The sequence below is a fragment of the Hippichthys cyanospilos genome, chromosome 2, assembly GCF_059441005.1.
Source record: "Hippichthys cyanospilos isolate Australia breed blue-spotted pipefish chromosome 2, RoL_Hcya_1.0, whole genome shotgun sequence".
Taxonomy (NCBI): Eukaryota; Metazoa; Chordata; class Actinopteri; order Syngnathiformes; family Syngnathidae; genus Hippichthys; species Hippichthys cyanospilos.
The window spans coordinates 32,087,795-32,100,981 of NC_142370.1; the positions used below are offsets into that span (position 1 = coordinate 32,087,795).

A 13,187-nucleotide genomic window follows, 5' to 3' on the forward strand; every position below is an offset into this window, starting at 1 on the left:
TGTGAATGAAAAATTTAAATATCACATCTCCGGCAGGTGGCGGTGTTGCTCTTTTGTCAAGCGTGTGCGGGAAGCTTTGTAGCGATGGGAAAACATAGGCTCGTGAACCTCTTGTGATTTGTTTTTGCTCTTGGTTTAAAAATTAAGGCTAGTGCAATTGAAATACATTTCCGCGGCATCTTTAAACCTAGAGTGCCACCTAGAGGAAAAGAAAATATCAAAAGCGCTTCCCTGAGGTTCCATTTGTCCAGGCCTTCCTGAAGTACTGCACCCAGAGGACAATGATTTCTAAGTTGATCTTTTTTTCTTCTTTTCCTAAATGTTATTAAAGATACAATATCATACAGGATACATTCATAAGAAGCCTATAGATAAGCTATCGCGGCAGGGAGTAGGGTTGCACAAAATATTATGTTTTCCTTCCAACACAATAACTGAAAAGTACTCGGAAAAGCAAAAATTACGACAAATTTTGAACGCATCTTTCGCCGAACCCCGGCCAGCTTGGTCAAGTTTTTTTTCTACAGAAATGTACACTTTTTTAGAAAATAAAAGCATATCTTTTTCAACCCATGTTGTCAAAAAGCAAAAAGAAAAATATTAAAATCATATTTCCACTGCCCGAAATACAAATATAAGTATATTAAGTTCCCATTTTCTTTTAAAACTAATATAGGTTGTATAAAGTATTTGACGAATAAATTTTACTTTGAAAGCATACTGTTGTTGCCTTAAAAATAGTTATCTTGATGCTAGTAGCCGCCACGTCCAAAAGTCAAACTCGCTGATAACCGGTTCTCTCGTGCGAATTCAAATTTGATTAGTCTGCATTTGGCGTTTCCGCCCAAGATTTTCCTCATGCCTTGGATGCCGTTTCGACAGCTCGTTTGGTCTTTCGCCTGCGCACCTTTGCGCTCCACGTTGCCGCGAGCGGTCGTTAGCTAACGTCAAAGTACAACTTCCTGCTTCTGTTTTATCAATTGTGGTGCTGGACCGTCACGGAGCCATTTGTGTTCCTGGTAAGGTTTGCTCCATTTCGATACGTGCATTTTTATTATTTTTTTTTTTTTTTTACTTGGTTTATTGTCCTCGTTGCACTCTGACCTCAACTGGCTTGCACAGTTTGCAATGGGTCGACTGCAACCTCCATGGTGTTGCAATGAACGAGGAGGGTCGATGAACGGTAAACAGAAGGCGAGCTTTGCAGTTCAAGTCCCAAAACGTGCTTTTTCTGCAACTATACGTGCGGCTGTGACGTATGTGTGCGGTTTACGTTGTTCGATTTATCGCCTACTGAGAGAACCTCGACAAGGACCGTTGTAACTATTTATTCGCACCTGGTCTCATTGTCTTGGTTGTCAACAAACAAAAATAGTCAATTACATAACGTCGCTGAAGAAAGGAGAATTAAACACTAGTTCTTCAAACTCTGGGAAACTATTTTAAGTTTAAGTCGATTAGAAGCCAATACTTTTTTCTCATGAAGCCTGTGGCCTATAGTCCAGTGCGCCATATCTGCTGTTATTCCTTTTTTTTTTTTTTTAAAGCCACCAGGGAGCAATCTCCTGGCTAGCAAAGAGAAAAACAGAAGAATAATCTAAGAATTTGAGTTTGAACGGCCATTTTCTACTATAAAACTTTTTAACTAACAAATGAAATATTCTGCTTACTCAGCCGACTGGGTGCAAAATTTGTCCTCCACAACTCCAGAATCAAAATTAAATTAAAAGACTTGGTTATGGTTGGCGTGTATTTACTTTTGCACCGGCGGCACAGGGGCGGAGCTAGTTAGGTACGAAATTTTTCTGTCGTCATAGAGGTTCTTCAAGTCATGTATATCTGCTCGGGCGGGGCTGGTGTGAGAGCGCAAAATAAGCAACAAAACCCTTAATAAACAATAAGCGACGACAATCTGGGTAAAAACATTCCATTATGGAAAAACATCCGGACGCTTGTGTAACACCGGGCCAATCGGGGAGGTTATCAGTTCAACGCTAGTTAAAAATCGCACTTCATCGGCGGCAGGCGTTCACGGCGTTCTCTATTTTTGTGTCGCAGGTGCTGCAGGCAACAATAGCAAAATATCTGGAATGCCCGAGGAAGCAAAGAACATCACGTGACTGATCAGAAGATGCCTTAGTCACGTGACCACTTTTTCAGAGCGTTCGTCTCCCTCCCCCGCCGAGGGGACCAGGGGCCATGCTTGGCGGCAGGCATTCGCTGTGGCGCTTTCTGCTCCCGCGCCAGGAGCGAGTGGTGTGGGCCCGCAGCGAGAGCCTACCCAGCGATCAGGTGCTGAAGGTCATCGTCACGGAGACCGCCGTCATCAAGGCCGGCGCCGGGGTTTTGAATCGCCGCTCCCTCGCCTACCTCGCCCTCTGGTACTTCTTCAGCTTCTGCACGCTCTTCCTCAACAAATACATCCTGTCGCTGCTGGAGGGACAGCCGAGCATGCTGGGTAAGGCCGGAAGACGCCCGGCGCCGCCTCTCGCTTTGAGTGCAATCTCTTCGATGAAACTGGTGCACTTTGGGGATTTCCGATTTTTGTTTTTTTACGTATTTATACTTATTTTTCAACATTGGGTGCGGCATTGAAAAAAGGTTGAGACCACCGCTCTAGGAGAATATAACCTTGACGAGATGAAACTCCTCACCACAGTTCTACAATGCACTTGATGAGAAAAATAGGCAAGTTTATTAAAAAAAAAAAATACTTTTTTTTTTTTTCTTCTTTTCATGGCCAGGCGCGGTTCAGATGCTTTCCACCACCGTCATTGGCTTCCTCAAGATGTTCGTGCCATGCTGCCTTTACCAGCACAAGTCCAGGAGCGAGTACCCCCCCAACTTCATCATGATCATGCTCTTCGTCGGACTGATGAGGTAAATTCGCCATTGCCTCGCATCCACGGGACGCATCTCTTACCGAACGTACACGCGAAAAATTTCCTGGCGTTTCCTTTTTCTGAAGATCATGTGGCACGCCGCAGAAATGCCGAGATCACCACCAGCTTGTTTTAATTCACTCGCAAATGGACGCGGTTTGAAATTGGCTCGTGTATTTGAACGCAGCTGATAAACCGGTTCTGGCAGGAAGTTATGACTTTGTTGTCTTGCCTGAATGGCAGCTGTGTGGATACAGACGTTTATTGTAGCTTCTGACATCAAACGGCAGCCGGCGCATTTCATTGTTCGGCCTCTTGCTCTATTTCACCTCAATGTTATTGATAGTGATGGACAAAATGGAGTTCAAAATGAGCCTTCTATCCATTTGCGCTGGACCCTCATTCAATTAGCGTTTTCCATCTGTACTGGTGGAGCGAGACAAACATTTGAAGTGCCTGAAACTTTTCAGTTTTCTTCAAGAAACACAAAGTGAGCAGACATAAAATTGAACAAAATGGAGTGCAAATGTTAACGCAATCCCTTGAGGAAAAACAGCCTATGACAGGATTGTGTTCTTACCGGTTTAATGCCGCTCAACGTCGGGCATTTAAGACGTTATCTGACAACTACTCATTATGAAGCAAACATGCGGGCCATACTTCCGCACTGGCAATGAGAGCAAATGACTCGGGCCAAGAAATGTTGAATCCTCTATTCTGTATGTTGCTCTTTTTCTCTGGCTTATCAAACAACTGCCAGTATTTTTTTTTTTTTTCTCAGCAGCCACCGAAAGACACGTGCGGCGCAGGTTACAATACTAACCTTTGTTGACAGCAATGTTGGAATTTAATCATTATTCTACTAATTTTTAATTTTAATTAATTTAATTTAATTTTTTAATTTCTAATTATATATATATATATATATATATATATATATATATATATATATATATATATATATATATATATATATAAAATTTATTTTTTTAAATTTAAGATTTAAAAAAATAAAAAAAATTTTTTTTTATATATTTTAATAAGTTATATATATATATATATATATATATATATATATATATATATATATATATATATATATATATGACACGTGCGGCGCAGGTTACAATACTAACCTTTGTTGACAGAAATGTTGGAATGTAAACATTATTCTACTAATTTTTAATTTTAATTAATTTAATTTTAATTTTTTAATTTCTAATTATATATATATATATATATATATATATATATATATATATATATATAATTTATTTAAGATTTAAAAACAATTTAAAAAATAAATGTATATATATATATATATATATATATAATATATATTAATTTTTTTTTTTTTAATTTTTTTTAAGTTCCGGGGAGCCAAAAAGGTGGCGCTAAAGAGCCACATGCAGCCACAGGTTGCCGGCCCCAATATAAAGTATAAGATTGGAGCATCACTTGCTAGCTAGCTTCTCATTTACTATGGTAGACACTGCGCTAAAAGCTGACAACAGTTGGCGGGCAGCAGCAGTGGTCCCCAAACAACGGTCCGCGGCCCGGTACCGGCCCGTGAACCAACCGGTACCGGGCCGCCTGGGCCACACCCAAAATAATATTTTGGAACTGAGTTAGTTAAAGGCTTCATTTATTTGAGCTTTTATGGCTTGATCTTTGTTTTTTGGAGCCACCCCTGGCTTGCGGTGTTCTGTCGCGAAATCTGATTTTACAAGATCTTGTCGCACTTTCCATCGACGACGCGCGCTTGAGAAAAGATCCGTTGACGAGTCGACTCGTTTGAGTTGACACAAGCAACAATGACATCAGATCTTACTTGTGGAAGTAATATAGAACAAATGAACAAGTCGCTCATTGGGTTGTTGGAATTTTTGTACCTGTTTTCCAGGTTTACCACAGTTGTTTTGGGTTTGGTGAGCCTCAAGAATGTGGCGGTGTCTTTTGCTGAGACAGTGAAGAGCTCTGCACCCATTTTTACCGTCATCATGTCCAGGTTGATTCTGGGGGAGTACACTGGTGCGTTCTTTTCTTTCTTATAAGGGGAATTTTCACACGCAAAGGCAATTCTTTGCGCTTCAGACAGACCGAAGAAATTGTGTTGTTTTTGGGAGGGGTAAAAGTGTAAAAATCATAATGGGGAGTCTTTTTGATTGCGGTACAGTCGAACGCCACAAGGAAATCTTTGCCTCGGACGTAAACATAAAACACACATTGTGCAATCTACAGTCCGACTGAAGTTAGAAAAAAAAACATCTAGTTTGGTCCACATTGAAATAAATAAATCGCCGCATCTACAATAAGCATTTGTTTTCATACTTACATCAGGTTGGTTATCGTAAGGCGAAATCGTCGTATGGCGGGCAAAGCAAACCTTTGGTAATTAGCTAATGCGTGTAAAACCCCAGGTAAAAAGATCAAAATTGTATATACATATTAAAAAGTAGTAACAAAATGTATAGTAAGTGCTACTTATATATAATATACATGTATACAATTAAATAACATCAATAAAAAATATTAAGGATTTATTTACCTTTGAGTGACGTTGACTTGAGCTAACTTACGGCCTAGCCTAGCCTCACCTGGCGTTCTTCGTATTTCTTGATTATCTCCAGCTTCGTTTCCGTACTGATCATCTTCTTCTTCCTTTAACATCACTCGCAATCCTGGGACCCATGACAAATCAATTCAAGTTGGAATTAAGCACCATAATGCACAATAAATACCATGTTGTAAGCACGCCAGATCAAGTCTTTAACATGTCGCCATTTTAGTGACAACGTGACGCCAACCAATAGCAGACCAGCATCTTAGTGACGCATTGCAGCGCAGGCAGTTTGGCCCTACTAGAAAATAAGAGCAATTACCTAAAAACGCCTGAAGAGGGAGGCAAAAGTATATAAACACAGCCAACCCCACAAGTTATGACAGTTCGTGATGCCGTAAAGCGGGTAAAATGCTGTAAAGAGGGGACGAAAAAACTTTGTATTGCGTTGATCTTGCAGGCTTGTGGGTGAACCTCTCCCTGTTCCCTGTCATGGCGGGCCTGGCGCTCTGCACGGCCACGGAGCTCAGCTTCAACTTGCTGGGCTTTTCCGCCGCGCTCTCCACCAACATTATGGACTGGTACGCTAACTCTTCTTCCTGTCCACTTGTGCGCCGCGTCGCTAATTCCTTTCTCTCCAATTTCAGTTTACAGAACGTCTTCTCCAAGAAATTACTGAGTGGTGACATCTACAAATTCAGGTAAAAGCCGCAGTACAACTAGCGACAATGCAAGTCAAATGATCCATTTTAAATTGGATTTATTTTATTTATTTTTTATTTTTTTTCCAGCCCTCCAGAATTGCAATTTTATACCAGTGCGGCGGCAATCATCATGCTCATCCCTGCTTGGATTTTCCTCTTGGTAGGTCCATTTTTGAATTGCATTAAACTGAGATGATGTACAGCTATCTTAGCATTTCTGGACACAGTCATTTTTACAAACATAAAGGCGTTTGTCTTGTAATGGTTTTATTGTGTCTATGATTACAAGTCGTTATACGACTTCAAATGTCAATCACAAAATAATTAACTTATTTTAAAAAATGCATAGATAACTAATCATTATTGTGTGTGTGCGTGTGTGTGTGTGTATATATATATATATATATATATATATATATATATATATATATATATATATATATATATATATATATATATTACACACACAATAATTACGTTATAGATGCATTTTTTTAATAGTAATATATAAATATAAATAAATAAATATATATATATATATATATATATATATACATACACACACACACACAACAATAATTACTAGTTATCTATGCATTTTTTTTAAATAGTAATATATATATATATATATATATATATATATATATATATAATAACCAAGGCCTTAATGACATCCCTTGTTTATTATTGAAATTTTTCATTCCATCATGGCTTCAAAATGGCATTCGTTTCCAGGAGACTCCCGCCAGCGAGAAGAACGGGCAAACCTTCACTTTCAGTCGAGACATCGTCCTGTTGCTGCTTTTCAATGGCGGCCTGTTCCACCTGCAGAGTGTCACTGCCTACGCTCTTATGGGACGCATATCTCCGGTTACTTTCAGGTAGGATGCTCTTCTATGCCTTTCAGATACTTTGTATTCTGCAGTCATGTGGGGGTGTCAAAACTATTTTAGCTCGGGGACCACATGGAGGAAAATCTCTTCTCAGGTGGGCCGGGCTGATGAAATCATGTTATATAACTTAAAAAGTAAAATACTTAACATATATTGATTTGTTGATTTTAAAAACAGTTTTTGGATTTATTTTATCAAACGGAGCTTTCTTTTACAAAAACTTGCCATTTTTGCGTCTTTTCCCCATATGAACTGCTTCAAAATTGGAGCATTTGTAGCGTATCGAAATTTCAAACAGGCCCTTTTTCACATTTTTACTGTAAAAAAGACATAACTGAAATGCAGAAGAATTTACCTGGCTATTAAAAACTTGTGGTTTATGTGTTGTATAAGGTTCACCAAATTATAGGGCGCACTGTTAATTTTTGAGAAAATTGAAGGCTTTTAGGCGCAGAAAATACCGCAGATTTGTGTAATGCGCGCCAGCCTGGTCTCAATTCGCCGCAAATACCAAAGGTCAACTGTAAATAAATACTGAAAATTTCCGACTAATAAGCCGCAACTTTTTTCTTATGATTTGAGCCCGGCAGTTTCTAGTATTTTGTCGGTGTTATTTTGAAAATACGCTGGTGCCAAAAATGCTGCCATATTCTGTCTGTTGAAAATAGGATGTTGCTTTAAGCAGGCAATTGAAAAAACGTTTTAAATAAACATACAAAAATATTTTATTTGCTATCTCAATGGAATTTTTCGGACTCAATTTTTGCTGCTGTATCTGACTTAAATTCTGAAAATCTTCCGGTAATCATGATAAATAACCGTCCTCTAGATGGCGCTCTCGGTTTAAAGACGCAGCGTAAATTTAGTACATTACTAGTGCACAAGCTTTTATTTTTATACCAAGAGCACCATCTAGAGGCCTGAAAAAAAATGGCAAGAGGCTTCATTTTCCGATCATTGACAACACTCCTTTTTTTTTTTAAAGCGTGGCGAGCACCGTGAAGCACGCCTTGTCGGTGTGGCTCAGCGTCATCGTGTTCAGCAATCAGATCACCATTCTCAGCGCCACCGGCACCGTCCTGGTCTTCCTGGGCGTTTTCTTGTACAACAAAGCCCGGCAGGCTCAACGGCACCACCTGCAGGCCTTGGCCGCACAGCAGAACTACAAACCCCTCTCGCAGGATCAGGACGTCCCGCAGTCTCACTGAAGTCTCCGCAAATCAAAATGGTTTGTCGCCATGCACGCATTCCGGTAACCAAGGATACTAAGTGTCATTTTCATCTGGGATCCAGTTGGAAAAGGAAAGCGGGGGGGAGGGACAAAAAACTTTACTACGCCTGTGGAGCATTTCTTGGCAGTTAGCAACATGCAAAGCATTTGACAAAACTTGAAACTCAGGGTGTCCTTCAGTTTTTTTTGGAGGACATTGCCTTCTAGTAATCATTTGTTTTTGTCTTAAATCTCAAGTCCGGGCTCTGCTGCAGCGATAGCAAAATTTTACCTCTGACGGGGCCAAATAGACTGAGCAAAACTGTAAATAGAAAAATGCGATAAGAGGTCCTTTGGAGGATTCTCCTGCCGGTGTTGATTGCGACCACTATATTATAGTTATTTGAAGACGCGTCTTTAAAATATGACGGACAGATGATTGCATTCCGGGAATGCTTGTCCTCACATGGGATCAGACTCATTGCACCACCTTGAAGAGGTGAAACAGCGTAAAGATGCCGAATGGATCGATGTATTTGCGTAACCTCCCAAATTAGGCAAAAGTAAGCCATGGGCTAATGAAGCTTCATGAAGCACTAGAGGTTTTTTTTTTTTTTTTACTCCACTAGATGGTGTTCCTGGGTTAAAAATACATGTTGGTGCAATGGAAATGTAATGAATTTCCACGAGAATTTAGAGGAGTTAAAAAATATCACAAGTGCTTCACGAAGCTTCGTTTGGCTATCACTTGTGAAAGTATGTATATGTGCATGCGAGGGTGTTTGACAATGGCCAACGTGGTCTTACACTGCATTTTACTGGAGCCTCAGGCATTAAAATATTTTGGCAAAAGAAGCAAGACACCTGGCCATTCAACTTGCCGGGATTTACTATTTAACGATTCTACATTTATTACAATTGTTTTGAATGAAAGAAAATAAACAGCCATTCCCTATTTGGACACGTAAATGTCCGTTAAAAACGTAAAAAAGTTCTGGAGTGTCTGGATTCTTTTTTTTTTTTTTTTTTTTTCTCATACTGGTACCTATACCGACTCCCACCCAAAGTAATCCCTCAACAAAACCTGGAAGAAGTCACTACTCGTTTTCAATTTACTGAAGTAATTATTGATGAGCAAATAGAGATTCATAAACCACTTTTTTTTTTTTAGACGTAAAAAGGGACGCATTTTAATTGCAGTCAATGACGTTTGCTTGATTAGGTGATAGGGCGACATCTATAGGACGTGTCTGGTGCGGCACGAAAGGTGACGTATGATAGCCAAACAGTTTCAGGAAGGCAAAAACAAGAAACTGAAATATAGCGCGACCTGCCAAATTAAAAGCACACATTTTCAGAGTAAGATATAAATGAACATTTTAAAAAAAAGAAGAAGCGCTTGTGGTGAATTTCTTTAATGCTGCGTCTTGGACTCAGGCTTCTTGGTTGAAAAAGGATTTATTCTCTAGTTTCATACTGCTGATGTTAAAGCAGACTAGCTCATGAAGTCAAGATGGCGAGAGCCCACATGGATCTTTGTTCTTGTTCTAAAAATCCCTCTAAAGTGTGTCTCCTCCCATCTTCCTGAAATGACATGCTTTAGTCCACTTCTGCCAAATGTGTCACCTGGTCGTGGTCAGGGCAAAACTACCTCAATGAGACTAAAGAAATTTTAAAAAGTAAATGAACATCCCAAAAATACACTTCACAAAATAAATGTCATCTTCATTCCCCTGCATGTGAGCAAGGTTGGACTCTAACATTTGGTCAGTCTGTTCGTTCTTAAAACAAAGAAGGTTACAACCTTTATTAACAAGAACGCTAATGTAAACAGGAAATACAAGTGCGGCCTTCCAAATTAAAAGCGAATGTTTCAAAATAAGATAACACAGGTAAGTAAACAATACGAACTGGAGCACATGAATTATTAACACAGAATAACTCGTCTTAGTCCTCGTTTGTGAACACGGATGGATTTAGACGTTTGTTCGCGCTGCTTGCTTCTATTAATGAATTAATATTGCACAACAAATGCTGCTGTTAGCAAATCCTCTGGCTGCTAACACACAATTAGTTCGTCCACTTACACCCTCCCTCCTACCTTATTACCATTATTATCGTAAGAATACGTTTTATATAAGTAAAGTAAAAAAAATTGCGACTCCCAGTGTTTTAGACGTGGAAACTTGATCAAAATGCCTTTGAATGATAAAGGTTGTCTAGTGCAATGGAAATGCATTCAATTTCCCCCCCGCATCTTTAAACCTAGAGCGCCATCTAGAGGAACAAAAAAAAATACATGTGGTTCTCCGGGTTCCATTTGCCCATCGCTACAAGTGAACTATTTTATTTTAAAACAATACTAACTTTCCATAAAGACATTATTTCTGTCTCGTCCTTTTCTGTTTCTCATCAGCGGCGTGTGCAGTGTTGTAACGTTTTCAGTTCTTTTTAAATGATCAGACCACGTGCTCATAAATGGAGATTAAGTATAAATACTGCACCATGAAATTGATCACAAAAATTGCATCACGTTTAAGTGAACCCTCTCGACTGTGAAGAGCGAAAAAAAAAATACGATTAGAACCATTTTCACGCACGTCACTTTGTATAAAGCAGCTTTTTAAAAGTAAGTTCCGCGTCCAAACGGCAGGGGGAGCCCCAGAGCTTACTTTCAGGAGGAGTCCGATGACATCCACAACACAATGCTCTGCGTCATCTCGCCACATTCTTCAAATCATGACAGAAATCATAGTTGGCTTGAAACGTCTCCATGTGATGCTGCTGGCCACCTCCAAACCGATCATCGTATTGTAACCCTAGAAATTCATATATTAGTGCTGCCATGTGATTCATCATTTTAATGTTACGTAATTAGTCGCAATTATCCTTAAAAAAAAACTCTACAAAGCTATGAACATTTTAGTGAAATCTCGGAATTGACAAACGCTTCAAATATTTTTTTAAGTCTGCTGTGGTAGTTTTGCTTGAGATGCCGTGCCAAAAATGTGCAATTATATTGTAAATCCACTTGTTTTCTTTTTCTTTCCTTTTTTCTGAAAATGATATCGCCGTTGCCCGCTTGTCTTCTGACTTTTGTACGTGCGTTTTTCAAGCTGTACTTTTCCTTTTGTTACATTTTCAATTGGCAGTATTGTGTGTGATTTTTTTTTTAAATATGAGATGGGCCTTAGCTCACAACGATAGCGATGCGAAAATGATGCCTCATGAGCCACTTGTGTTTTTTTTCCAGTCCTCTAGATGGTGCTGTTGTTTTGGAAATGTATTACATTTACAAAAAAAAAGATCAAAATGGTTGATAAAATCTTAATTTAATTTTGGGAAAGTGCAAAACAAACAAAAAATTCTAAGCATGGTTTAAAGGGAAAGCACAAAAAATATATTTGAAATGTGACCAAGGTCAAAGTGTGCCAACCGTTCGTGTTCTTTTTTTTTTGTGAATATTTTTGTGCGTGTCCACCGACGGCGTTTTTGCCATTTCCCCGGGGTGACGCTTTAGGATGGGGATGGGTGGCTGACGGTTGTTGTCGGAAGGGGCGCTGGGTGTAAGCGGGAAGGCTGAAATCAGGGTTGCCATGGAGACCATTGTATTTTCCTTCCCTGCGATTGGCGCCTCCGTCTTGTGCAAGTATCTGCTATTTGTGTAATGCAACAAGGCCCCAGACACGAGTGCAGTCACAGGACGCACACGCGCGCGCACATTCGTTAGACTATTATTATATCATTGACACAAGTCTGGGCTGGGCGCCAGTATTTTGGAACCAATCGTGGGTCAGTGACTTTTAATTTTTTTTTTACATATATATATATATATATATATATATGTATATGTATATGTATATGTATATGTATATGTGTATATATATATATATATATATATATATATATATATATATGTGTATATATATATGTGTATATATATATATATATATATATATATATATATGTGTATATATATATGTGTATATATATATATATATATATATATATATATATATATATATATATATATATATATATATATGGATCAATCCATCTAATTAAATATAATTTAAATTAAATAATTAAATTTAATAATTTAAATTTAATATATATATATATATATATATATATATATATATATATATATATATATATATATATATATATATATATATATATATTTAAATTATTATAATTATTTATAGTCATCTTTTGGCATATTAAAGCTTTTTTTTTTAACTCAGATCAGTTTTGTGAATCACTGACTTGATATTTGAAGAGTAATTTTCTAATTTGTGGAGCTTTTTTTAGGATTAGCTCAAAGACCTGAAGCAACTTGGTTTTTTAATTAAACAATAATAATTATAATTTTAACCATTTTTATCTCATTCAATCTGAAATGGAAATTTCTCCTTTTTTCAAGAATCCAGACATTCAATATATTCTATATATTAATATTTTTTTATTAATATTTTTTTAATTAGAAAAATGTTCATCTTAGTCGAAAAGGGTGTCTTATAATGGCTGATTCTCATTAACTAATTACTAACTGCTTAAGTACAAAAGTCATTGATTTCTTAATAGTTACTATAGTACTTAAATATCCAAAGTAATTGATTATTTTAGAACTTAATTCCCCAAAATAATTGATTACTAAGTACCGCACATTCTTCGACATTGCTTTAGTAAAAAAAAAAAAAAAAGTGAAAAATACATGACTGACTTTCTCTTACTCTAACCTAAAAATATGTATTTGGACTGAAATGAGTTATTGATACGTTATAATTACCATCATCATCGACATTAACACTTATTTTTACTAATATGCTTATCATCATCGTTATTATCACAGTTGTAAATGGTTCGTCGGCACTGTTATCAAACTCCAGTCCGTACGGGCCGCTTCCTGCATGTTTTCCAGGTTTCTCTCCCCAT

General features: G+C 37.8%; 1 protein-coding gene across 2 annotated transcripts; it reads left to right on the plus strand.

The window, feature by feature from the left end:
• The first annotated feature begins 756 nt into the window (after positions 1-756).
• LOC148428277 (solute carrier family 35 member E2A) lies at positions 757-9,243 on the plus strand. Of its 2 annotated transcripts, none has more exons than XM_088409206.1 (9): positions 757-1,019; positions 2,059-2,458; positions 2,745-2,880; positions 4,786-4,913; positions 5,903-6,023; positions 6,090-6,143; positions 6,234-6,306; positions 6,882-7,027; positions 8,025-9,243. In XM_088409206.1, the coding sequence occupies exons 2-9, from the start codon at positions 2,200-2,202 to the stop codon at positions 8,245-8,247; spliced, it is 1,140 nt and encodes a 379-aa protein (XP_088265332.1). In that variant the 5' UTR covers positions 757-1,019; positions 2,059-2,199; the 3' UTR covers positions 8,248-9,243. The 2 variants fall into 2 exon arrangements, with proteins under 2 accessions (XP_088265332.1, XP_088265333.1); XM_088409207.1 differs by lacking the exon at positions 757-1,019 and adding an exon at positions 1,062-1,183.
• The last annotated feature ends 3,944 nt before the right edge of the window (positions 9,244-13,187 follow it).